This window comes from Cryptomeria japonica, chromosome 2 (assembly GCF_030272615.1).
Source record: "Cryptomeria japonica chromosome 2, Sugi_1.0, whole genome shotgun sequence".
NCBI classification, from domain to species: domain Eukaryota; kingdom Viridiplantae; phylum Streptophyta; class Pinopsida; order Cupressales; family Cupressaceae; genus Cryptomeria; species Cryptomeria japonica.
The window spans coordinates 661,097,837-661,125,639 of NC_081406.1; the positions used below are offsets into that span (position 1 = coordinate 661,097,837).

Consider the following 27,803-nt stretch of genomic DNA (forward strand, 5'->3'; position numbering starts at 1 on the left):
AGGGTTGGAAAATATCTCATGCTTTTTTACATCTTACTCATCATGTCAATGGGATTTTGGCTTTACTCCCCCTTCAAAGGTTGAAAGCATTTTTTTTTCATGATTTTTTTTGTTTAAATGTACAAATTCCTCTTACCAATCAAATACTAGAGGATAAGTTTTATAGCTGAGCATGTTTAGTGGTTATTATTGCATTTGTTGATTTAAAGTTTGTCATTTCAATATTAGAGAAGAAGTTTCATAACTTGGCATGTTTCTATAGTTGTTATAGCATTTGCTGATTTAATGCCCAATATTTTTAATAATATAACACTAGTAGTATTGACTTTAAAATTGTTAGTGTTTGATCGTGAGTGCCAACAATTGAATGATATGTATTCCTTAGATCTAAAAAGCGACAAATCATGTAATCCCACATCAATGCACCAATAAAAAAAGACTTAGTATACAACCACTCATCTAGCTTTTTTGGGAGATCGTTTTAGCACCTCAATAAAAAGCATGTTGACGTGACTACTTGATGATATTGTTGATGTGACTACTTGATGATATGGACCTGAAACTGCAGACGATTTGCCAAATAAGATACTGTAAAAAACTGAGTAAATCTAAATTGCCACATAAAATTTTTGAGAGGGGCAAAATTAAAAATGATGAACTAATGAATTAGTTGGAAGTTTGAATTTAATAATTTATGATATAAATGTTTATAATTACAGCTTTAAAATTAAAGAGTTAAAATATATAGATATCGTATGAAAATAAAGAGACTCGCCATGTTTGTTTTTAGGGAGCAGAATTAATGTTAAGGCTGTTGATTTTATTTATACTATATCGAAGAGTACGTCTAACTTCGATTTTAAATTATTTTTGGGCAGAGATTTTAGGTTGGCTAAAATATTTTAAAACTAGCGGGAGTAAATGGAACAATTTCTCTTCCACGGCAAAAATAAGAACCATTTTTTTCCGACCAATTCATCATTTCTGTATTCTAAATAAAAATTGTTCATCTTCTACAAAATAAACGATTTAAATCAAGTTGTTAAATTACAAGGAAGAGAGGCAGGTGCCCCCAAAACTTTGCCTCCAACGTCAGGGAAAACTTCGTGTCCGGGCAATGGTCCAACCTTGCCATTTGCGTCCACTTGTACAGGGTACTTCAAGAGATGACCTTTCAGATCTGTCACTTCTTCAGCCACAAATTGATTCCAGTATTGTTCTGCTAGAGAATTAACTCTTTTAACACACTCTATCCTTTCTGGATGAAGAAAGCAATCTTCAATGGTTCCAAGGTGTTCTGCCCACAATGACATCCTATATCCATAAACCTGCACAGACATAGATGGATGTACCCAAACAGAAATGGCAAACAGTTAGCGTGTTCTTAAAGTTTCCAAGTTGAAGTGCATACAATTGGAATTATAAATATCATCAACACATTCTTAATTTATGCGGCTATAACCAGATTATTGTACCTTATCAATTAAAATCAATTTATGTACAAAGCAATGAAACCCTAACTTAATTACAGTGTCATATTAACAGTTTGATAAGCTTCATAGATGCATTTATCATCTTCATTTATTGTGGATTAGTTTAGTGTTGTCCATAACTCCTAATGGTTCAAACTTGGTTTGCCAAATTTACAACCACTGAAAGAAATAACTAAGTCAAAAAATAACCTACCATAATAGCAGTAATGATATGCAAGATACAAGAACATCCCACTTCACAGTTAGGATCAAAGATCTAAGAGTTAAGTGAACATAATTTTTATCAATGTTTATCATTGTTCGAGTAGAGAATGAGCAGAATAAGGATAGTTAGAGAAGATATTGAAGTGGGACTCAAGGGTCACCCTGGACGTCAACACTTTAATATTTGGAACTTGATGTGTTCCTTTTTATTAAAGATGGATTAGATTAATAGAAAAGGATGTTACAAAAACCCTAAGTCGTCATGAGAGAGGAAAAACTAGGAAAGAAAGCTTGAAGGATAGTGCTAGCCATTACAGTAATAGTCTGAGACAAAAGAATAGAAAAGAAAACTCGCGATATATAATGAAAAGATAACATGTGAACAACAGTTGGACTAAGTAGCCTGTGTCACAATCTTGATGGGTCCATTCCACCATGGCCGTCCTTCCTGAGGAGAAGGGTGATGCCACACAGATCAAACACAATAATCAAGAACACAAAGCAACCATAGTTTTGACTGCAAAACAAGCTGCAATTTCTTGCCTATTATGTTGCATAAATTCGGACAGTTAGAGATGAGTCTTTCAGCAGTGTGAATTTCTTTACGGCCTCAGCCCAACTTTGAAAGTTGATAAATTGTGTTACTAGATTTAACGACTCAATCTACTTCATGAGACTTGCAACTAAAGTTGGTTGATTTTTTGCTCTTGGAGTAGGCAACCAAGAGGGGCAAGATTTTGAAGAAATGCATTCTCTTTTACTTTTGTCTCCATGGCAGCCAAAAGCTTTTTAATGTCAAAGGGTTGTAGGTCAGTTGGTTGAGCACAATTGATGAGGATGATGGTATGTTCATTGATTAGGTCATCCACCAAGGTTCAAACTTGCAGAGGTGCAATTGGGCCATCCCCCTGCTCATCCTGCTTAGCCAAAGGACTTCTCGTTTAGATGTATCCCTATTCATCATGTTGTAATCTGCATTTTCATAAAGAATAGAGATGCCAATATCTATGTAGTCCAGTTTGCATTGGAAAACAAGGCTTTTTAAGAGAGTAATTGATATTTGGTAAAGTAATTTGCAAAAAGGGTATTTTCTTTTTAATACAGAGGAAGCGAGTGGTGTGACAGGCTGATTAGGGCTTGCAAATGGGTCCACTAAAGCTTTGTGGCCCAATGGCATGATGGAGGTGAAAAGAATGTTTCAGAGCATGGGGGCTTAGGTTTTTAGAAAGTTGAGCAAGAGGTCCAGTGACTGAAGGGGAAGAAGGATTAAGATGAAATTTGTCAGTCCCATAAGTCAGCAACACAAACGTGTGTTGCAAGGGTAGGGACTATATAACGACCAGATTTAAGAACAATTTATTCTTATTCATCATGTTTCTTTCCCACAGGTTTTTTCGAAGTGAAGAGTGGCCTTTACCTGAGTTAGCCAAGGCATTGTACTTATTACTTCTCACAAGAGAAGGATTCTTGATTTGTACTTCACTCCCAACTATGCAATTCACTTTCCATGTTTATGATGTTGGTGGCTTTGTTCTTGCCCTGTTAATAAGTTCCTGTTGTGACCATTTCACACATCACCCCATCAAAGATGAGGACCCCCTTTTTTTCACTTCCAGCAGCATGAGCCGATTGATCAAGTAGCTAGCAGTCTTAGTTAGACTCCAAATTGAAGGGTTTTATTTTTCTTACCTTAAGATATCTCAAAGCTTGATGGCAAGAGAAGAGTCTCATAGTTGAAAGGTATGTAGGAGAGATTTAAAGTAGTATGGACCAAATGAAGGGAGAATTGTCAAAATTGCTTTCAAGGCTAGGCGAACAATGAAACCTCATAGCATAGGTCGAGTTAGGGTTTGGAGAGAAATTGTAGAACTAAGGTATGAGTTTGTCCTGCATGGTAGCCTTGATGAAATGTAAGAGGATTTAGTATGAATGAGACCTCAAAAGCCGATCGGACAATGAAATATCTTTGATTCAAACGAGAGAGTGACTCAAGCTTCTATCAACAATGTAGTACAAATCAAAACCCTAAGGTTGATTTGCCTTAGTGCATAAAGAAATCACAAGTTGGTAAATTCAATCATCTACTACGAATGAGCACAAAGATGTCAATCCACCTTGAACAAGCAAAATGAACAAAAGTTGATTGCTCATGACAACTTAATACAAATGAAGGAGAAAAATCCAACTCAACAAGGAGGGTTTTGATAATGCAAAAGGTGAGGTTTTCAATGATGCACTACAAAAGGAGATGGAATGGCCGATTTGACAAAATGATTTTGTTCATGCAAAGGGCAAGAGATAAATTTCATCATATAACCTTACTACAAACAAAGTCTTGAAAGTCGCCCTAGTTCAAGTTACTACAAATTCAAGGCAAGATTCCATCCAAGTCAAGATGCTATGAATGAAAGAGAGATGACTAATTAAGTTAATGGATTGCACAAACATCAAAATGATGGTAGTACAAATGCGGCTTAAAAATCCCATGATATTTTTAGTGAGGTTGGTTGAACTTGTAACTACAAAAGAAGGAAAGGTTGATTGCTTTGACATGATCACAAGTATATACTCTTGGAGAAACTAAGGTTTGCAAGTTTCAAAGTACAAACAAGCCTCAAATTTCTGCCAAGAGGAGTCAACTACAAACAAAGCTCTAATTTCTGCCAAGAGGAATCAACTACAAACGAAGCTCTAATTTCCTCCAAGAGGAGTCTACTACAAACAAGCATGAAATTTCCGCCAAAGATGTCAAGTACAAATGAGCCTCTAAAATCTGCCAAGAAGAGCTTAGTGCAAACAAACATGAAATTTCCGCCAAGGTTGTCAAGTGCAAATAAACTCCAAATTTCCACCAAGGCAAGACACTACAAACGAACCCCAAATTGCCGATCAAGTTTGTTAACTACAAATGAAAGGTAAAATGCCACCAAGGTCATGAAGTGAAAACGAAAGGTATTTTACTGCCCAAAACTACAAATGGACATGAAAAATCAGACCAACAAGTTCAAAAGGTAAGTCAGCTAGCATGATGATTGGTGCCCAAAATGACAAGGAAATGTTTCATTTGATCAAAACAAGTCAGCCTAGGGGGAGATGAAAGGAAAAGACACAACCCTTAGCCTTTGGCACCTATATAAGGAGGCATTTGTTTTGTCACACTTCAAAGCAATCCAGCAAACATAATTCTGATCATGACCTCAAGGCACAGTGCAATACATTCAAGGCAACAATTTTGATTACAAGGAAAGGGGAATTTCACCAAATTAGCGATTTTGACTATAGATTTTGATCATTTCACTGATCAAAATACACCTTCAAGGGAAGCAAACTTGATTAGAAGGATCTTTATCCTAGTTTGAGAGGTTTTGAGTCCAAGTTGAAGGCAGCCTAGACGAAATTTGGTGAAATTCTGTGCATCATCAGACCTGCATCAGCATTCAAAGATGAAATAAAGCCAAGTCAGACCTTGACATTTGGCAAATCTTCATTTGTAAGACCACATTTCAATGCAAAACTACTTTTGGAAACCCTAAAGTCTTACAATTTGCTATAAAATCTTGAAAATCTGAGTTTCTTTTCTCATTTCCAGGTCTGATTTTGTTATCTCAAAGAGCTGTAGCTTTCAATTTTCTTTGAAGAAAGGTTTTGTTTATCCTAGCTAAGGTACAAAAGGTCATTGATTGAGCTAAACATGGCTAACATTTGTATCTATCATATGACACCAAAGATGAAATCTCATTTTTTATCAATTAATCATTAGAACCACAAATTCATATCTACTTTGTGACAAAATTATCTTGTTTGTAGGTTAATGACTGAAGAAAAGACATAGGGGAATAGGAGGCGAGCTCTAATGAAGAATGAATTTAAAGACACACTCTTTGATACTGAGCTCACCTCCAAATGGCGAAAGATTAGCGAAACCAACTTTGAGCACACTGATAAGGAAGATTTTCGAGATCGAGCATTTGGTAGAGGCAAATGTAACACTTCAAAGATGGCGAAGAAGCTGACAAGAAATGGTATTGCTCATATAGCTAGCTTTCCACCAGCAGTTCAATGCAGCGAGTTAGTTCTGGAATGTGCTAGACATTACGACCCAGAGCGAAAAATTGTAGTAGCACCAGATGGTAGCAAGATATCCTATCTCATGGAGATATCAATAGCCGAGGTATTCAATGTACCTACATATGACAAAATGATCTACAAAAGCAAAGATGACGCATTAGCCCTATATTGGAGCAATACCAGAAGTATGTGATGACATCCTCAACAAGAATTGGATCATAGAGCCAAGAAGCAGTCAAAAGAGAGTACCAAAGAAGTCACTTCTCAAATCAGATTTCAAAGAGGGATTGGTTGAGCTTGTGATGATGCTAAATAGAGTCATGGTATCACCCCAAACTGCATCATATGAACCTTGGATGTGGTACTACATCAAAGAGATGACTAGAGGAGCCGACATAATCAATTGGGCAAGATTAGTAAGTGATAATTTACATGAGCAAATGATGAATGTGGAGCAAACTAAAACTTTTTATATGAGTTTGTACTTGATATACATTTTGGCTAGATATGGTAAATATAACGGATTGAATTGTAGAGCACCTATTGGGCCAGCAGAAGTGTTGTGACGTTTTCACACATCGCCCCATTGCAAATGGGGACCCCCTTCTTTTTAGGCCTTGTTGGTCTTTTGGCTTTGTTTTTTGGGTCTTTTCGCAATAGTCTCTACAGTCTCTCTGCTTTGCAAGTGTTCGGGGGTTAGATTGATCAAGTCTGCTTTTCGTTTGAGCGAGTTTGGTGAAGTCTAGGGCATGTTTTGCCCCTTTTTAGGGTTTCTGCCTTCTGTCCTAGATTTTAGGCGGTTTCTGTTAGGGTTTTGAAAAAAACTGAACATACGACTGGAATTAGGACCCTTCAAGGAACCTCCCAGTAAAATTTGAGCCAAAACGGAGCAACTTTCTATTTTTAGAAAGTTCCCATTTTTTAGGGATTTTACTGAGTCCCGAATTGGTCTAATTTTGCCAAAAATCAAACTTACTATTTTTAGTAAGTTCTATTTTTAGTAAGTTTCTACTTTTAGTAAGTGCTTTTCTGACCTATTTTGCCCAAACCTTGACATTTTGAAACACTTACTATTTGGGAAAATCTATTTTTGGCATGATCTTCACAGGAAAACACTGAAAGCTGAATATCTCCGAAGACGCTGAAGACTGAACGTTCCTGAAGACCATTTCTAAATCCGGAAAAGTCAGAAGGCAGACAAGTTGGATCAAAAATGGTTAAGTTTGGAACTCCTATTCCAGAAGAGGAAAGCATGCAAAATCATCCAAGTCCAGAAATTCACATCAATCCACCAATGTCATCCTGATCCAAAAATGGCTTGAAATTTGACTAAGTCTGGAAATTTGGAAGATCTTCCAAAATCCAGAATTTGCATTATGATTCCTATGGACCTGAAACCACTCTCAAACATCCTAACAATATATATGACATATAACTTAAAGTATAAGAAAGGAAAAAGACATATTGAAGATGCCACTTATACTTAAATGTTATATTTCATATATATATCCTGACGAAGAGCCTGAAATGATGGAAAAATCCATGAATCCATGAACATGGTGAAAATGCGCCCAAGACTGGGCTGGGGCGCTAATTTCAAAAATGCATTCACAAGTGGAAAAATCCACTAGTCCATGGACAGGGCCAAAATGTGCCCAAGACTGGGCTGGGGCACTGAAACCAAGAATGCATTCACAGGAGGAAAATTCCATGTATCCATGGACAGGGCTAAAATGCGCCCAAGACTGGGCTGGGGCGCTGAATTCAAGAAGGCATTCATAGGAGGGAAATCCATGAATCCTTGGCATGGTGAAAATTTCACCCAAGCTAAAAATTGAAATTTTGCCTAAGGCACGGAATCCAAGGAGTCAAGGAGGAATAAAAAGCAGAATTCCCCTCGGGCGAATTTTCGATTATCCTATTTTTAGACACCAAATCCCGACCAAATGTGGAAAATTTTATAGATTCAGAATCGGGGTGAAATTCTTCATCCAATGAACCTGGCTCCTAGATTTTAGGAGGATCCCTAAAAAATAGGGATATTGAAAAAGAGACATGGACAATTCACAAAGTAATGGAAATTCCTTCCTTCAGGACATAATTCCAGGAAAGGTGAAAAATTGACTAAGTGTTGGAAATTCCTTCCTTCATGACAGAGTTCCTGAAAAACGTGAGAATTTGGCTAAGTGTTGGAAATTCCTTCCTTCAGGACAGAATTCCAAGAAAGATGAAAATTTGGCTAAGTATTGGAAATTCCTTCCTTCGAGACAAAATTCCAAGCAAGGAAGAAATACACCCAAGGATGAATTGAACATAAAATTTCTTAGGCAAGGAAGGAATCAGGGATGAACTGAACAAGAAATTTCCCCTCCAGGGAAAAATTTGAAAAATCCATTCTCGGGCATCAAATCACATCCAAATTTCAAAAGTTTTACAGATTTGGATTCGTAGGAGAATTTTCTCTCTCCTGGACCATGGAACCCTAATTTGGAAATTTTCCTAAAAAATAGGAAATGTGCAGAATTGATGAAAAACCTTCTTTGAGCAAGGAAAGTTGAAGAGACTTCAAGAAAATTCTTCCTGAATTGAATTTTCCCTCTCCAACAATTCCAGATGTGCAGGAGCGGATATACGACGGCGGGGACCACTTGCATGGCAAGGATCTATTGAAAACGTGGCAGTAGAGTGGCGCATTCATTACCGGAATATTTGACCAAATGGTGACCCGATCATTGCATGTTGAATTTATGGCAGATTCCTTTTGCATGCAATCGCCGCATGTGGAAATGATGGATCATTTATGACATAGTGGGGTGATTTTTGCATGGATGAATATTCAACGCATGTTGGACGAATTTGAAGGAGGTGGTGCATTTAATGCACAATGGATGCTATTTTGGGTACTTTTGAATTAATTGTATATGGGCATGATGGGTTATTAATTGGAGATTCCCACCTTGTTGCATCATGTGTGGAGAATCTTTTGGGCAAACCTTAATTAGAGTTTTGCATGTAGCCAGGGCTTGAAGCCTATATAAGGGGTGACCCCCCTCATTTGAAGGAGGAGGGAGTTTTGTATGAAATTGTTGCGATAAGTTTTTGAGAAAATAATAGTGAAACGTTGTTCTCTGATGGTGTCCACTTAAATTATTTTTTCACAGCTTGCATGGTTTCACTTTCCTCACTTAGATTAGAAATAGTGAAGTGCTTTGATTTCAATGGAGAATGTAATGGTGTCTGATGAATTTCCACGGTTCATACTTTTTGCGTCTTGCTGATTGTAAGTTGCAGTGTAAAGTTAGTCTGAGCCCCCTAAAATTGTGCTGAGTTCGATTGTGGATAGTCGTTTGGATTGCGCTGTTTTGGGTATTCAAATGTACTTTCTCGATTTGAAAATCCTCTAGCATCCCCAGAAGATTGCACCGATTCTTGTGGAGTTGTAGTTGATCTTGGCGAAGCAGAGCTTGGTTTGTTTGGAATTTGTCCACCAAAGCATTAATCGTTGATATCATGGCCCTTAGGAATAGATTTAGATCCTTTTGAACCCTTCCCCTTTTACTTTCAGTTCATTTTAGTGCATTCGAAGCAATAGCATCGCAAAATTGCCATATCCGATGATGGAGTTCCAGCCACAGCAAAGAAGTGAAAGAACGATGCACACGTAAGGCCCCTTGGATTACCAACAATCACATCAGCCAACTGAGTCACGTCCATGCATTGAAAGAACCTTGGAGTCGATTGTTTGAACTTCTTGCAATCATAGCATGCAATCGTACTTTGATCAAGAGAGAGTGAAGTGACCGTTCGACAACTTTATTCTGTGTTAGACGCTGTCCTAAAAAACACATCAACAGAATTGGCGCTAGAAGGAGGGCTGGTACATACTTGAAATTTGTGGAGGTGATCTCAAGCCATTTTTTTCACCCTCCTCCCGCAACCAATAGAATTGGCGCTAGAAGGAGGGCTGATCGCGATTAATTCTTGAACAGCTGAACTCCAAATCATATCAATTCATATTTGCGAGGAGTAATCTTAAGGACTTTTTTCACCCTCCTCCCACAACCAACAGAATTGGCGCTAGGAGGGTTGAACGTGAACAGTTAGAGATCTTGTCAATTCATATTTGCGAGGAGTAATCTTAAGGACTTTTTTCACCCTCCTCCCGCAACCAACAGAATTGGCGCTAGAGATATGTTAGATCTCTTATGTGCAAGAAAAATCCAAAAAAATCTGAAAATTGAAAATTAAAAAAAAAGATTTCACAATGGAGCAAGAAGTTGATATCGTTCAACTTTGGTGGAGACTAAATGCGCAGTTACATCCCCAAAGTTTGTTTGAATTTGCATAAAGGAATAGTTGTAGAATTCATAGGACTGGTGGACACAATGAGATGCATTGTTCAACATTTCTATCAAGGATGGAATTAGCCTTGCAAGGAAAAATTTCTTTTTCAAAAGTACATGAGCCCATTGTACCGGTAAAAGTAGAACCTGAGGCTTCAATTGGTGAAAGTGAATTTTTCATGAGGTTCAAGGAGATGGTTAAGAAAGGATTAAGTATTGAGAAAGACTTGTGCATAGAAGGCATCTTGCTCCCATGTTGGTGTAGGATCCACAATACCACTCATTCCGAAGTCACATGTCTGTCATGCAGGGAAGCTATTCACCAAGCTAAGATGCAGGCAGAGTTGGAAGAATCGGCAAAGATGTACACTATAGAAAAGTGGCGGAATGCTCACCTTCAACCAATTGACTTGGCATCAAATGAAGAAGGTATAATTGCAGCATCTTGTAGTGAAGAAAGCACGATTGAGCAGGACAATCAACACAATTCAGTCAAGAGAAAATTTGTGTACCTTAAGCCAAGGAAAGGAACACCGGCTAAAGTGGAGGTTGACAAAGAAATGGAAGATGTTCAAACAAATGCAAGCAATGTTTCCACAATCAAGCAAGAAGAGATGTTCCTTGATGAAGAAGTCTGTTCGTGCATGCTCCAGACGGAAGAAATGATAAGCAGCTCGAGGCGGGAGGGAACATGTGATAGTCAGTGGGCCGCTGAGATGGAAGTAGAGTATGAAATGCAGGTTGGGTTGGTGCTTGAACCTCTACTCAAGATACAAGAACAATTGTTAAAAGAAAGTGGGATACGTGAGATGCCGATTGAGGAACAAGTTGCCATGATGGAAGTGAAGAATGAAGAGCAATTCGGGTTGGGGCTCAACTCGTTATCAAATATTCAAAAGGAGTTAGCTGGAGAAATGTCCTCTATTTCCAAGTTCCCATTCAAATCCAGCTCACACCACAATTTGCTCACCTTTGAATGTGATCCCAATTTGCATATGGCGGATGCCAGTGGAATGATACACCACCAGCTTCGACCTCCTAATGAAGCAGTGGATGACACGCCAGAATTCTCGCCCACGTAGGAAAACCACCAGGTTGTCTCTTTCCTTGCTCCTAAATTTGATTATGGAAATCTAGGAAGAAGAACTTGTTTATGGATTGATCATGGTCCCGACGATTTGCCACAATTGATAATCTTTCCTGAAGTCTTGCTTGAGTTTGAGATTTGTATTGTGAAAGATTACTTTTCTGAGTTTAAAGATGAATTTGCAAGGCTTCGAACCATGACTAATGCCATGTTGCTCTTGCACATCTTGAGAAATCATGTTAGGAGTTGTATATATTTAGGTCTTGTGAGTATTGTCCGTTTGAATTTTTTTTTTTTTTTTAAATTAGATTAGGTTTCCTTTCTGTTTGCTTTGTTTGTTTTCCCGTTGGTTTTTGGGGTTTTGACTTGTTTTGTTTTGTTTTTCTTTCTTGTTTGTTTCCCCGTCGGTTTTGTTTCAGTTTTGGTTTTCAGCCTTTGGTGCTGGTTTCCCTTGAGCTTGTCCGTTCAAGTGGTTTTGCTTAGGTTTAGGGGTTTTGGAGTGGCCTAAATTGTTTGGAGTTCCTGTTTGTGGGTGGGGTGATGATATTGTTTTCCACGCCTAGTCAATTGCTCTAAGTCATTCAGATCTCCTAGGAGAAGTTGTGGTTGGTGAAAACTTTACATCTTGCTTCAACGCCACTGGAATCTTCAAACCCATAGTAGGCTTCATTGCTTACAAGCCAGAGGAATTGACGGAAATGAAATGAAATATCAAAGGAAAAGAAAAGATGAAAAAATGAAAGAATTATCAAAATATTGGCTTTGGGAATATGCGAATAACTCCACCGAGGCTATGGACGCTTGGCTGGCAGTGGAACAATATTCATGGAATTCCAAAGACAACCTCGTCGGAGCTATGAACACTTGACTGGCAGCGAGGCAATGTCCCGGATGCTTTTGAAGTATAGATACCTATAGCTTGCCATGACTAATTCTATAAGTCTGGATGGTCTAGTGAGATTGGATTAATGGATATGCACACACATAATCAGATCAACGTGCTTTAATATGCCAACTGAGTCACGTCCACGCATTGAAGGAACCTTGGAGTCGATTGTTTGAACTTCTTGCAATCTTAGCATGCAATCGTACTTTGATCAAGAGAGAGTGAAGTGACCGTTCGACAACTTTATTCTGTGTTAGATGCTGTCCTAAAAAACACGTCAACAGGAAGGACAAATGCTATCATATGATGCATATCCCCAATTGCATTTGAATAATAGTATTGCTCATTACAGGAGGGTGAATGATGCCTTCAGCATGCATATTGTAAGAACATTACAAGGGGGCACTCATATGAGGTTATCTAAAGAATGTATGAAGTTTGTGAAGAAATATGGTTTTTGTTACATTTATTTCCAAAATTCGCCTATTTGAGAATACAAGGATGCTCTTCTTATGCCTATCGTCTTCCTAGATATCCTACAGACAGAATGGTGTTATTGGGAGTATCTAGGCAATTGTTAGAGTTTGATACAATTGAGAAGAGAAAGAAGAAACCTAAAACCACCTTCCCAGTCATCGTTGGTAAGTCATTTGAAACATGTCCCACCCTTTCAGCAGTACAAGGATCAGAAGAAGAGCTACAACACTACAATCTCAGGAATCATATCTCAAGGAGCAACTTTGATCCCTATCACAACATCGGAACAATAAACAAGGAGAAATTTCATCACTTCATGCATGTTGAAGACCATTGGGCAAATGCAACTGATGATTTTGAGATTAGAGAAAGGGAGTACTCAAGACTATCTCTTAAGTTGATCAGACACACAAGAGTGCTGCGAGTACCAGATCAGATTGAAGGAGATGAAGATGTGATATTGCCACACTATAGAAAAGAAAAGGACAAGCCCCTTTCTTCAATAGATTGGTATGTTCCTAAAGTCACCCAACCAGAGATAATAAATCAATTAGGGTTAGAGAACACCAAAAAGTGGATACTCTATCCGGCAGACAAGATGAGAGCAAAAGGCATCACTCCAACATATGATTGAATGGATAATGAGGAGTCATCATCTCATCAGTATGAGAATTCAGAATACTCCGAGGATGAAAGCACAGGGAATGGAGTAAACACGCAAGAGGGGAGAAGTCAACAAGACATTCCTGAAAGTTCAAAAGCTCAAGAAAAGAAAAGAAAGACAGTAAATGATGATCCACCTCAGCAAAAGAAATAGAAATCAGCAGGTACTCCATCTACTACCAACACTCCGTCTAACAGGGAAGTAAATATCTTTGTAGACATGAATGCAGCTTCAAAAGGAAAGAACATCTCACAGGAAGATGGAGTCGTTCAGAATGCACAAGATAGGAGAAGTGTTAATGAATCCAGTGATACCAATCAGCAAGATGATGAAGAAGTTAATTCACCACCTCATGATGAAGAACCCATTTATGAACAACAAACCAATATAATTGGAGAAGCACAAGGTATGGATGTTGATGATCAAAATCAAGAACATTATGAAGATACATTCATAGTCCCCAAGGGTAATTAGCAGCAATCTAGATTAGAAGAGGTGGATGATCAAATGCCTGAATGGTTGAAAGAAAGAATGAAGAAGAAAACAGTGACAATAGTTGATGAGGTAAGAGATTTGGACACTTTGCTTGCAAGAGTAGAACAACATAAAGAAAAGAAGCCTAAGAAATATTCTAGGATTGTAAATGATGCATCTGGCTCTCAAGTAGTACAAGTGGCCATTCCCAAATTTGATAAACCAAGAGATCAGATTACGACAAAAGATTATGATTTGATAGACATTGGCCCTGTAACTCGCACTCAAATGGTTGAAGAATTTAGAGGATCAACCTCTAACATGGAAGAACAATTGAGGATCGAAGTTGGAAAAAGGAAACAATGGAAGGAGGAAAACAAACAATTGATAGATTACATCCATCATATGTCATCCTGACAGGAGGAAGATACACCTTTCCCACCTCAGATACTCTCTAAAGAATTATTTGAAGGAGTAGAAAAAACAAGAATGATAGCCCAAACCACTAAAACATGGATTAAGAATGCTTTCCAACAAGCTAATGCATTCACTCATTAATTCATGCAAACCTATGACAGAGTCACCACATTCTTATGCAGGATCCAAAACATCATGGAAATATGGGAAGAGTTTCAGTTCATCCGAGATAAGACCATACCACATTTGCAAGCATTGAAAGAAGCTCCAAAACAGATACTAATAGAAGGTGGAGTGATGGAAGCAAAAGCAGTTTATGATTTCAACAGATGGTATTGTATTTTGATGGCAAGGAAAGAAACTCTTGATAAAACAAGAGATGATTGTATCAAGATGGAAAAAATACTTAAAGGAATTCAAGAACAATCATCATCTCAACCAAGGAAGTGTTTATTCAAGACATGCTTGATGAGGATGGTTTCAGTGTTGATGAATTGCATAATAAGATAAAGTCTACCTTTTTAATGTCCCCTATTTGTAGGTTGTCAATTCCCAAGGGCAACATCTATGTAACTACCTACTATCACTCTCAATTGAGCATAACTAACTAATTCTTGGTAATATGATTTATAATGTCATGCATAAAACCCAAACCAATCTGACCCCATTCCCAAAAGGGGGCTTGGCTGCCTAGAGCGCTTGACACCACCTCCTTAATGTAACCCAGATTACCGGAACTCAGTCCATTCACCCTTGGGGCCTGCAGCCCAGATTTCAGGAGGAGTCTTTCACCGTTGGGGCTTCTATTGGATGGTTTTACTCTGCCCTTCCCTAGCAGAACCCATCTCCCTTGGGGAATAGGATTAGAGTTGATTAAGTACTTAGACTGTGAATATATTCGTCTTTCAATTATTATTAATGTATATATAATTAAGTATGACTGTCATACATATTGCAGTCTATATTAATATTATTAATATTACTACTAAATTTTGCATAAGAATATTATCAAGCTTCTTATATTAAGCATACATACTAAACGCCTCTCCTATGCATATCCCCAAGAATTAGGATGTTACTGCCTGTTATTGCCATATTCTCCTTTTGAGCGATCTGCTAGGAATAAATAAGATAGTCATTCTTCCTCCCGAATCCTTACTACCTATCCTTCCTTTATATCCTTATGAAGAGATGCATTACTTCACCAAGGATGTATTGCTTATTAATCTTTTAATATATAAGTTGTTTGCTCAATGTAATTCAATGTCTTCTTAACCTTAACCATTGTTCTTGAGGAAGATCTGCCTTTAATTTGCCATTGCTGTCCAAGCCCTCCCTTATAAAATATAACCGCTACCTACTTAATGATAATCGCTGTTCATAAACTTGTCAATCACTACCTTAACCATAACTCCAATCGCCACATATTACACTCCAATCACTGTTGTTAATTGATATCTTTTTCTTACCAATAATCGATATCCTTCATTATACCCATTAACTGCACCTCTTCATTATCATGATGCCTACGGTTTGGACTTGTATGCTAATCACATCTCTTCAATATGATTAATCTCCATCTTATGTTTGTTAGTTTATGTTTGCCAATAATTAATATTGAATATAGTTTATCATATTAATGATAGGCTGTCGATGTTGAAGCCATGCATCCCTCAGCCAATGTTGACCCTTTCCACAAGCTAATCGATGGTCAATTGACGTGGCAAGAATTGCGCTCAACCTTTGGTCCATTTCCTCTTAGCATCGGACTTCTGTCTCTATCTTCTTGTCTATGCGACTTGAGTGGGTCTCCACTCCCAAGGGCAATGGTATCGGATCTGTTACTGTTGATTATAGGCAGTATGCTTTAAGCAATACATTAAGTCTCTTCCCATGATGATGATTGATAGCCACCCGATGGTCTTCTGTTTATCTGCTCGGGTGATTCTTTTCTACTTAATGATTATAAGGATGCTTGCAAGTCTTTATTATTTTTAAATATATAAATTGTGTTTATAATATGTAAATTACTTTTATTATTTGAATCATGTTTATAATAATATAATATTAATTTTTTTTTAATTTGAATATCTTTAGAATATTATTATTAATAAATATTAATTAAATAGTAATATTTAATAAATAAATTTCAATAATTATTTGTTGGTAATTATTATATTGATTAATAATAATAATTGATATATATATATAATGATCAAGGAGGGGACATAACCTTCTTTCCAACCACAGGTTTCTCAGATGTTTTGAATGGAGTATATTCGTTCATGGTTTATGATCAAGGAGGGGACATGACAACCTTCTTTCCAACCACAAGTTTCTCAAATGTTGTTTTGAATAGAGTATATTCGTTCATGGTTTTCATGGCAATATTTCGAATGTAGGAAATGAAATGGCAAAAGGTCTTTGCCACTTGTGCTGACACATTAGAGGTAATCGAATTCAAACTTGATAATTTGCCTAGTCTATCCATGAAAGAGCTCAACGTAGTGATGTCCAGATTCATTGCATTCGCCATCAGAGAGAAGGATCAAGGGAATGAGCTTCTGGAAGAAAGTTTGTTGTGATTCATGACAGTTTTCTCAAATTTTGTGCCAAAGACATGTTGAATTCCTATTGGTTGATTATGAAATTGGTTAGTTGGGTGCAACTTACCCTAATTTGGGTTTTAATCTTGGTCGTTCAATTCAGGACAATATTGGCCCTCTATTTTATTTTGGAGCTCTATATAAGCTGCCATTTTTCATTTGTGTAACGAATGAGAGAGACTTGAACAATTGTTGCTATATTTCTGCTAGATTAATAAAGACATTGAAGTGTGGTGATTCTATTCAATCTTTGTACCATTTGCATGGTTATTCATATTCTCAATTTGAGCTTTAAATTTTGTTTCACTATTTAAGTTGAATGATAGAACATTGTGCATGATTCATGGTGAAACTACTAATACATACCACTAGCAGTTTGTTGATTGCAAATTCGCCTTGTGTGGTCAACTAGAATTCTTGAATGAGCTTAAGTTCAATTGTTATTCAATCATTGATATAAATTCAATTAATGGTGTCCATGTTTGATAATAATTTGAAAAATTTTAACTTCCTGTAATGTCCCCTTCTCAGTGAGGAGTAATCAATGGTCCATTGGCCTATCTCGGAGACCTGTAGGCTGATTGGAATGAAGAATTAGGTTTTCCTATTTTTGTGGAGCTTTGTATGATCTAATTGGTGCTTATCCGGTAGGGCTTCTGCAACTTCATTCGTGGATTCCTTTTGGGTTTTTCGAGAGCTTCATAGTGATATAACATGCATTCAGTTTTGAGAGGAATTTTGAACTTACTATTTTTAGTAAGTTGGTGGCAGGTTGGCAGCTGTTAGGGTTTTGAGATTATTCTGAGTTTTCTAAGCTTCTTCTCAGGGTTCAAAAAGAAGGCTACTTGGAGTTGTTTTCGGGACTTACTATTTTTAGTAAGTGCCATTTCAGGCAGTTCTATTTTTAGCAGTGCAGTTCAGAGCCCTGACCTAGTCCAGTTGTTGGTTTTTGGCATTTCAACCCATCAGTTCAATTTAGCACAATCAATATTTGATTTTCAGTGATCTATTAAATATTATTACTTTATGCTAAAGTTAATATTTAATGTGTTTTTGGACGATTTATTGAAAAATACTTTGCACCTAAAAATATTATAGTTTTCCTAAGTTAGTGGCATGAGAAAAGGAGGCATATTTCATGAGTTTATAATGTTTTAAGGTGTAAGTCATACACCAAGGAAAAAGTTCGAACTTTTTGCCTAGGAGTTGGACACCAAACACATTAGGGCATTGGAAATGAAAGGCATATGAGGAAGTTGTAATTTGGATGCCATATGGAGGTGAATTTGGGGTCTCGAAATCTATAAATATGAGAGCTTGGTCTCTCATTTGTCATCTTTGAACATTTTCATAACGAAGTGCTACCAAAATTGTGCCAGACCTTTGCTTCGAAGTTGCGTGCTTCCTAGCTTGTACCAGTTTCGTGCTTGAGAGATAGCACCTAGCTATGAAAGAGCCTATTTCTCATTCAGAGGAGTAGATTCAGCTTCAAAGTGATGGAGTTTGCTGTTATATTTTCAGTTTTCTGATTGCTGCTGTGTTTTTGGTGTGTGTTGGGCGTATAGTGGTTGCAGCAATCTTTCATTCGTACCTCTCTACCTGTTGAGTGTTTCAATATGGGTAGTGGCTCTGATTTTCTCTTTACCATAGGCGATGAAGTACTCCAAATCGCAGAAGATAGTTTGCTGATCTGATTTTTATATTGCTAGTCGAACTTTTCTGCTGGGATGCCCCTTCCATATTTGCCTTGGGATGCATGATGTTAATACATGATAGCTTCGGTAAGATAAATGATTGAATGAGAGATAAATGAAGTCTCTCATTCAATCATTTATCATATCGATAATTATGATGGAAACCTTCATGCAATTAAATCTTCTTTGATAGCCATTCTACATTTGCATATAATTAACCTATTCGGTTCGATCAAATCCTTAACATTGATAATCATACTATATCATTTGTTTATGTTCATCGATTACTAAATCACACTCATGCATTCCGATTTGTATCGATTAACATAATTGATAAATATAAAATGATTAATCAAACACCGATTGATATCAGGTTATATGTGCTCCGATTAATATCGGGTGGCATGATAAAGTTTACCGATAGTTATCGGCTGTTAAGGCTAAGCATATGCCGATAGTTATCGGCTGTTAGGATTATGCAAACACCAATAGTCATCGGGTGTTTAAGTATAAACATACCGGTTGGCATTAGTAATGAACATGCATTGTTTGGTATTAACAAAGAGGCACGATAAAGTAATGTCTTGATCGGTCATGACCGATCAAGGCATTGCTTGATCGTACCCCACTTGTTATATACATATATTGAATGGCATTCGTGAGATAGGACATAGAAAATAACAAATGCTCCTCTCACCTGCCACAAATAAGAAGATAGTCAGATTTATATGTTAATTCAGTAATATATAGAACTAGATCAGTTTAAATAGAATATAACTTGCATATTGAATGTAAATTGAACATCATTTACACATGCAGCTGGTTTCAGACTTTGAAGTTGCAGGTTTGAGGTTCTAAAATGTTGGCTTCTATCATATTAGTCATTTTCTTTTGATTTGGTGTGATTTCGAGTACATTTGAGTGAGTTATGAGCATTTTGGTGTTTCCGGTAGTGGTTGGTCTGTGTGTTATTGACTTTCAGAATAAAGAACAGTAGTAGTTGCTTTATGTTTGAGTTGGTTTAGGGGATAGCTATCATTTGTGATCAACATTGTTCTTCTTTTCTAATCATTTCTCTCTATATTGTAAGGTTGAATGGTAGTACTATCAACCACTTCTGGATTGTAAAGCATACCCCGCTGAAAAGTGGAAGACGTTGGCTTGCCACCTACATTTGATATTTGTAATTTTGTCCTCCCGCTGCATAAGCGGTCGAGTGATTTTTGTTTATAATGGTCCTCCTGCTACATAAGCGGTTGAGTTGAGCTTTGTTGTATGTGTTCATCCTCCTACTGAGATATGCGATAGAGTGATTCATGCTTGGTTATGTTCTTATTTCTCTTTGGCTGTTTTACCACCAGGCTTTATTGTTCCTATTCCGCTGGAAAGTGGAAGGGGCTGTCTTGCCGCCCATTATTGTAATCAATACTTTTAACAATTTGCAACTAACGATCCCCTACTACCGTATGCTCTCACCCTCTTTGGCTCTCGGTGATCAAAAGGTGTAGGGTTCTTTCCAGTTGGTTTGGATTTCATTTCTCTAACCCTAACGGGTGTTGTTGTGCTTCTAATCTTGTTGAAAAATTAAAAAAAATTGTTGGGGATATTACAGTGGTATTAGAGCCCCTTTTCCTGCTAGCTTGTTATTTTCCCTTGAGGGGTGTGTGTGCATTCAATGCATAACAGTACAGAAATGTAGGAAATGTGATAGTATACAGCATTGTAAGTAAATAGAAGAACTCATATGTTTGTATTCATTAATGCCAAATGCTGGTACATTCAAAACATAGCTTTCTTCGACAATCCCTACCCCCTAAAATAGGAAACCAAGTACATATATAGAGGTGTCGGTACAAGTTGTCTGATGCCAACTGCCGACAACCGTCATGTAACCACCGACCCTTAGCACACATAACATTCTAATTACACTATGACATAATTACCCGACAACATTATCCCCCCCCCCAAAAAAAGGCCATCTCTTGGCAATGTACAAACAAAATGGGAAATGACACGAAGACCAAACATGAAAATCAAAGATGAGGGGGTACAGAGGGCATCCCTGATGAAGAAGGGGTCAGTGCTGCTGCTGCTGCCAACTGCTCCCTCAGTTGGTAAACTTGTTGTGTCCGATGCTGGAGATCTCGCTCAGCTACCAACTGCCTCTCCCTAGGTCGTTTCACCATAAAAACTGCTTCCATAGCTCCTTTTGCTTCCCATCCAACGCCTCTAAGGTAGATGTGAGATGGGTCTCAAGGGCTGCCCGTTTTGCTACCTCGTGTGCACGCCCCACCATCTCTTGGGCCAATTCTACCTTGGCACAAACCAACTCCTCCTCTAGGCTGGTCGCTCGGGCCCTCTGCTATGCCAACTCCATCTCCATCGTATGCAAGCGAGTGGCTAGCTCCTCCTGAGCTGTGATGGCCGCCACACGCTCCGTCTCTGCTGCCGAGGCACCATGCTGGGTACGTCTAAGCTAGTAGTACTCGTCCCGGAAGGCTTGCTCTACCTGCTGTAGCAGCAAGTGTACTCCACTAACCCCAGTCGTCTCCTCACTCCTCCAATCTGCCAACATCTCGGGAGTTTCCATAGCAGGCCAACCCCTGGCCTCAAACATCTCCCAAACTCCTCAACACACCCTCCAGTGGCAAAAGCGAGGAGTCCCTCAACGATAGATTGTTCGACAGTCCGTTCCTAAATACAAGCCGCCAATCTCCGTGCATAGGCCTCAACCTTTGCTGCCATTCTCTGGGCACTGGCTCCCACCTCTGCCAAAAATATCTCTATGCCCTCTGGCTGGCTCTCGGTAGTGGCCTGCTCCTGTTGCTGCATCTTTGCCATCTCCTCCTCAAACCCAACAGTGTCCTATAAGAAGTCCATCGCTAACTCCTGTTGTCTCGCCTCCTAATGAGAACTACCCTCGTTGAGGTCCACAATCTCAAGAAAAGGACGTGGCTGGGGTGAGGCAGGCGGGGATCCCAATGGTGTCATAGGAGGCATCTCATAGTGACCCAACCACGCATCCATGGTGGCATCATCATCTCTGGTCACCGTGCCCTCTGCTGCAGTGACCTCCGTATGTACCCGTTCCCTTTGTACGGTAGACCCAATGCAAGGAGGGAACCAATGACACTACTGGAACCTCCTCTGCCAGAACTCCTATGGCGACCCTAGAGGGTGTAGGCAATGAAGGTCGGGGTCTCAATTGCCTAAATCCTCAGATGGGTACGGCTAGTATGGCTCCCACCATCACCCCCGAAGTCTAGAGAGGTGTTAGTCCTCCATCCCGAGTCAATACTGTTGGTGCATACATTAGTCGGCCTACTCCCGCAGGTCACACTCCACCCGCCATTAATCCATAGATTCCTCTCATCACGTGCCCAAAAGACACTGCGTGACCACTACTCTCCTCTATACTAGGGGTTTTCTCTACTTCTTTCCGGCTATCAAGGCGAAATGTGTCGTGACTCTGGCTTCTCCTAGAAGAAGTGTCCTCAAAATCTTCCCTTTCTCTACACTACTATCATCCTCTTCTTCAGCCTCTTCTTCTGGATACTCAGTCTCCTGCTCATGTTCTGACACTACCACTTGTGGTGGTCTCCTTCGTTTCCTGTTGGAATGGGCTTCCCCGCTACCTGCCATGGTATCCAGGTGAGTCCAATAGAAATGGCTAGCTGTGAAGGGTCCAACGTCTCCCAAGGTTTCCAGAAAATGCTTCTTCGACGATACCTGTGTGCGTACAGCATCGAGGAACAACCCTACGGCATGAAACGACATGTAAAAATCCTTGTGTCACAAGATCAAGTATTTGTGAATTCTGTTGGACAAAACTGTTGCCCGGTTGTACACCGTCCCATTCCTCAGACCATTCATAAGTGCAATCATGGGTACCGTCGTGTCTGATGCCCTGCTGGCTCTCGTAAGTCTTCTTTTCATAATATCCAGCAGACACTGCCAATCTCCTGGAATGATGTACGACTTTTTCAACCCTCTGCCCTTAGGTGCCTTGATCGCTGCCCATTCCTGTTCTTAGAGATCACTTCGACAAATTAACCGCAGCAGTTGCTCTTTCCTCTCTGGCGACATCTTAGTGGCATTCTTGTCTATTTTCTTTCCCTCATCTGGTATGCCAAATACCCTAGCAAAATCGTCAGGTGCAAAGGAGACAGTCATAGTGCTCTGCTAGTAAGAGAAAGTCGATGCCCTTGTCGCGCTGTCATATGTAGCCACCATCATTCGTAGACATGATTCGAAATCCTTGATGGCAAAGATGGGCATTTGAATTGCCCAATGCACCCGTGCTTTCCTGAGAGATTCCTTAATTACATAATTATCAGGGGTTTCCAGCCACTAGGTCCTACATACATTACCACTCAATCCTTCAAATGTAATAGTGTCAGGTGCGATTTTCTCCAGCATTGTCTTCTTTTTGGCCTTTCCTATATCTGTTGGCCCTGCAACTTTTACTCCACACTGCAACTTTCGCTTACCCTTGTCCTTGGCTGTTGTGCTTCCTTCTACCATTTTCCTTGACTTAGATGATTGGTCTAATTGCTGCAACCGTTTTCGCCAGTCCAGCTTTCCTAATCTCAGTTTTCTTAATTCCATTTGAATGATTCCTAAATTGCCAACGCCAACCTTATACTTGTCAAATGTCGTTATTTTGATATGATTTTTGCCTGGTGGTGTCTTCTTGTACGACGTTGTACAAAATTTTATTTCGTTTCCTCCTTTTGTGCCCACACGTGGTACAAATCTTCTTCCTTGTGGTGTACGACTTACTTCAACCTGCAGTCGTACGGAAATCAGTGGTCATGTATGAAATCTCCCCGCACAGCCCTTTTTTATCCTTCAGTCGTACGATGTCATTTTACTACAGTCGTATGGCCTTTCTCCATCACCCTTTGGCCGTACAGGTTTTTCAAACTTCTATGTTGTACGGATTCTTGACTCTCTTTTTTAACCGTACAAATGCTTCAATGATTGCCTGGTGGATATATCATACAGATTCAAGAAGTACGGATTTCCCTGCCAGTGTACGGAATTCTTACCTGCCAACCATGCTTCATACGGATTCCACCCTCTACATCTGACGTACGAAAGTCTCCCTCTCCCTCTGTGACCTTACGAATTCTATGCTTGCAACTGTACGGATCCTTATGTTCTGTAAACATACTGATTTCAAATTGTACGGATTTTCATGCCGCGCGTACGGATTTCTTAGCTATGTGTGACCGTACAGATTCCTCTTACTCTCTCTCGTCGTACGGATCCAATCTGTTTGGATAGTACGAAATTTACCTACAAATAGGACTTGTATGGTTTTCATCATCTCCGTACGGTGTACGGTTTTTCTTTTTTTCTTTTTTAACAGAAGTTAAATAATTTCCTTTTCAATTTGTCTAGCTAGGCCCCGCCTCCAGACGAACTGGGTCATTCCGCTGCTGCATGTGGTGGTAAATTTTCAATTTTGACCCGTTTACCGTCTCCTTTATAGGTTGGTCACCCAATGTGGACAACTTAATTGCTCCATTCGCAGCTACCTCACGAATTTTATATGGCCCCAGCCATCAGACTTTAAATTTCCCAGGCTTAATCTCATTCCACCTATTATACTTCAACACCCACTAACCTGGACAAAATTACATGTGCCAGATGTGCTTGTCATGCCAAAATTTTCGTCTTTGTTGGGCAGCTTTTGAGGCCCATTGGGGCATCACTATGCATTCATCCAACTTGCCTAATGCGTATAGCCGCTCCCGCAGGCTCTCCATATCTCTTAGCCAGTTCTCAATTGCTATCCTTAGACTTGGGACCATGAACTTTGTCGGCACAATGGCCTCTTGGCCGTACATTAACTGAAAGGGTAGCTGACCTGTCGTAACTTTGTACGTGGTCCTGTATGCCCATAGTACGGATGGCAACTTCTCTTCCCAATCTTCCTATTCAACTCCGCAAGACTTATAGATCACAGACACCGATATTTTATTAGTGGCCTCAACCTGCCCATTTGCCCTCGGGTAGTACGGGCTTGACAAGGAATGAAAAATCTTGAATTCCGTCATGAGCAGTTTGATGACATGATTCACAAAGTACCCACCACGATCACTCGTCAGTTGGATTGGGATGTCGTACCTTGTGATGATCTGTTTATAAATGAACTTGGTTGTACTCAAAGCTGATTTATCTAGCAATGCTCGTGCCTCAGCCCGCTTGGTAAACTATTTTGTCGCCACCACAATGTAACATCTCTGTGTTCTGCTAGCCTTCAAAGGCCCAATGAAATCCACACCCTAGCATTCAAACAACTCCTGGGCATGGGATGGATTGAGGGGCATAAAGTCCTGCTTTAATGGTTTTCCTGCCCTCTGGCAAGTATCATAGCCCACCACCCATTCCCGTGCATCATTATACAATGTAGGCCACCATAGTCCGACCAGCAATACATTGCGTGCGGTGGTGTCTGAACCCATGTAGCCTCCTATGGGCCCTTTGTGTGCTTCCCGAAGCACTCCCGGAATCTCTTCTTCCATCACACACCTTCTGAGGACTTGGTCGGGTCCCATTTTATACAACAACCCATTAATTAGCTGAAATGTCCTACTTCTCAAGACCATCTTCTTCTATCATTCGGTAGCATTTCGGCTGGGAACCAAGAGGTGAACAGGTAATCCCCAATGTTCTCATACCACGAAGGTAATGCCGCAATTAGGAACAGATGTGCCTCAGGAAAGTCATCAATGACTCCCTTCGGTGGCTCTCTTGACCTAATCTGGGACAACTGATCAACGATCACATGGCTCTTGCCTAGCCGTACAATTATTGTGAATGTGAACTCTTGAAGGAGTAGAAGCCACCCGCTTATTCTACCTTGGATAATGGGTTTATTTACCAGGTACATCAACGCCTGGTGATCCACATAGAAAGTGAAAGGTGTCGCCAACAAGTAGTGCCGAAATTTTTGTATGGCATAGACCATTCTGAGGGCTTCCCTCTCGGTGGTACTATAATTCTTCTCAACTTTCGACATCAAGCGACTAGCAAAATATATGGGATGGTCCAACCCATGTCCCCTTCCTGTGCTAGCGTAGCCCCAATGGCATAGTTTGAGGCATCCATGTGTACATGGAATTCTCGGTCCCAGTTTGGATAGGTCAGAATGGGTGCGGCCACCAATCTCCTCGAGTTCCTCAAATGCTTCCCCTTGTGTCAGTCCCCATATGTACGGTTCGCCCTTCCTTGTCAGTTTGTCCAATGGGAATGAAAGTTGAGTAAAGTTCTTAATGAACTTCCGGTAGTATCCTATATGTCCCAAGGACTTTACTCTCGTTACAGCAATGGGCGACTCCATCTCCACAATTACTCGTACCTTATCCGGTTCAGTTTTTAATCCAGCTTTAAAAACAATATGGCCCAACAACTTTCCTTGCAGTACCATAAATCTGCATTTCTTCAGAATCAAGGCTAGCCTGGCCATCCGGCATCTCTCCATGCATTCTCTCAGCACCACCAAGTGATTGTCTTCGCTACTAAAAATTGACTAGTCATCCAAAAAGGCCTTAATTTCCCACAGACATCTTATCGAAAATGTGAAGGACTATCCTCTGAAATGTTGCCTGAGCATTGCACAAACCGAACGGCATTCAGTTTTATGCATAGACTCTGTCCTCCACCACAAAGGTGGTCTTCGACTTGTCCTCCTCAGCTATCAAAATTTGATTGTATCCAGAAAAGCCGTTTGTTTAGTCCTTAATGTGAGGTTGGTAAACTCACGGATAAAACAAGGATTTCCCACACGTACCAACTATTCATGTAACAAAACATTCATATATCAAAGCATAAGTAACAATAACAAACAGCTATAATAGAAGAATGATATCTTTATTGAATTCTCAAGAATATACCAATACAATCCCATCCTTGCCGAGGTTCCATCCAAATCATATATAGACTCGACAGTTGGCCAAGTTGCCAACCGTCACTAACTACCAACTACCCCACGGGAACCTCTCAGCGACTCAAACATAACCAAACATAAACACCCATCCCAACTACAAACTAACATGTGTTATTGACCCCTAACATCAACCCCCCCAAAAAGCAGTCGTCTTCCATACGACTAAGACAATAGGAGCTGGAATACAAAACAAAAGACTAAGACTGAGAAGGGGGAGGAGGAGTCCCTGTAGTGGTCGAAGAAGAAGGTTATTGCCATGTGTGGAGTCTGAGGTTCTTCTCTGCCATCAGCTGTCGTTCCCGTGCCTTCTTCACCATGTGTGCAGCCTCCAACAGTTTTTTGTCTTTTTGCTCCATCTGTAAGGTAAGCTCAGCCACTTTTGCTGCCAGTACTTGCACCTCCTTCTACATGCTGCAACAGGCCTCATAAGTAGTCACCTTCCTTTCTAGCTCAGCCCTCAGGTTCTTCTCTACTGTGGCTAGCTGCACACGCTTCTCCCCTTCCTTCTCTAGTTTTGCTACATACAGCCGCTGGGCCTGCTGCTCTATCTGGCTCTATCGTATCTGCAGGTACACGTCCCGGAAGGATCCTTCCATATTGCACAAGGTGGCGCCCAAGGTTCCCACTCCTTCCACCAGTCGCATGCGCGTCCATTCCTGTATCATCTTCGACATACTACTATCTGGCCACCCCTGCTGCTCGAAGTGGCGTGCAAACTCGTTTGCACATTCAAAAATCATGAAGTGGTGCAGTTTCTTAGCGTCGACAGAGTTGTCGGCATCCATCTGCCCAATCAACAGTGCCATTCCACGTGCTACATCTGAAATCCCCTATAGCTCCCCAAAGAACAGCTGGAGCGAGCCTGCTGGATCGCTAGGGTTGGGTACAGCGAGGTGAAGCTTTGCCAATAATACAATAGCCGAAGAAAAAGGGATCTTGCTTGGCCTAATGTAACCCATGTCCGACAGCTCCTTAATGGCCTCTTCAATCTCATCCTTCTGCTTCTTGGGGTACCGGTAAGGAGTAGTCATGATAGGCTTAGCTCCTTCTTCAAGCTCAATGATGTGCTGGGTGCCACGCTCAGGAGGCCTACCAGGTGGTGGATTCTCAAAAACCTTACTCCTTTTGGTGATTAGAGCTTGGATGTCTGCAGGGTAGCTCCTTTTTTCCTCAAGTGGATTTGATGGCATCACTAAGCACTCTGCTGCCCACTCCACTTGATCATGGCGGATCAACCTCTCCATCCTCTTCAATGATACAACTCTAAGACCACCATTGGACATTCCTCTCAATACTACCACCTTCCCATCAGACGTGAATTTCAGCTCCATGGTTTGCAGATTTAATGTGATCTCACCAAGAGATCTCAGCCACTGAATCCCAAGGACTGCATCATCATTTTCAAGGTGCCCATTTTGTACTAGATTTATGGT

At 39.9% G+C, this 27,803-nt stretch overlaps 1 protein-coding gene across 2 annotated transcripts in view; it reads right to left on the reverse strand.

The window, feature by feature from the left end:
- Positions 1–914: 914 nt before the first annotated feature.
- The window catches only part of LOC131061403 (phospholipase D delta), a 233,213-nt gene continuing 206,324 nt past the window's right edge, over positions 915–27,803 (reverse strand). For both annotated transcript variants that reach the window (XM_057995056.2, XM_057995049.2), the window contains one exon: positions 915–1,328. In XM_057995056.2, the coding sequence (XP_057851039.2) occupies positions 1,035–1,328 (294 nt within the window). In that variant the 3' untranslated portion in view covers positions 915–1,034. The remainder of the gene's footprint in view (positions 1,329–27,803) is intronic.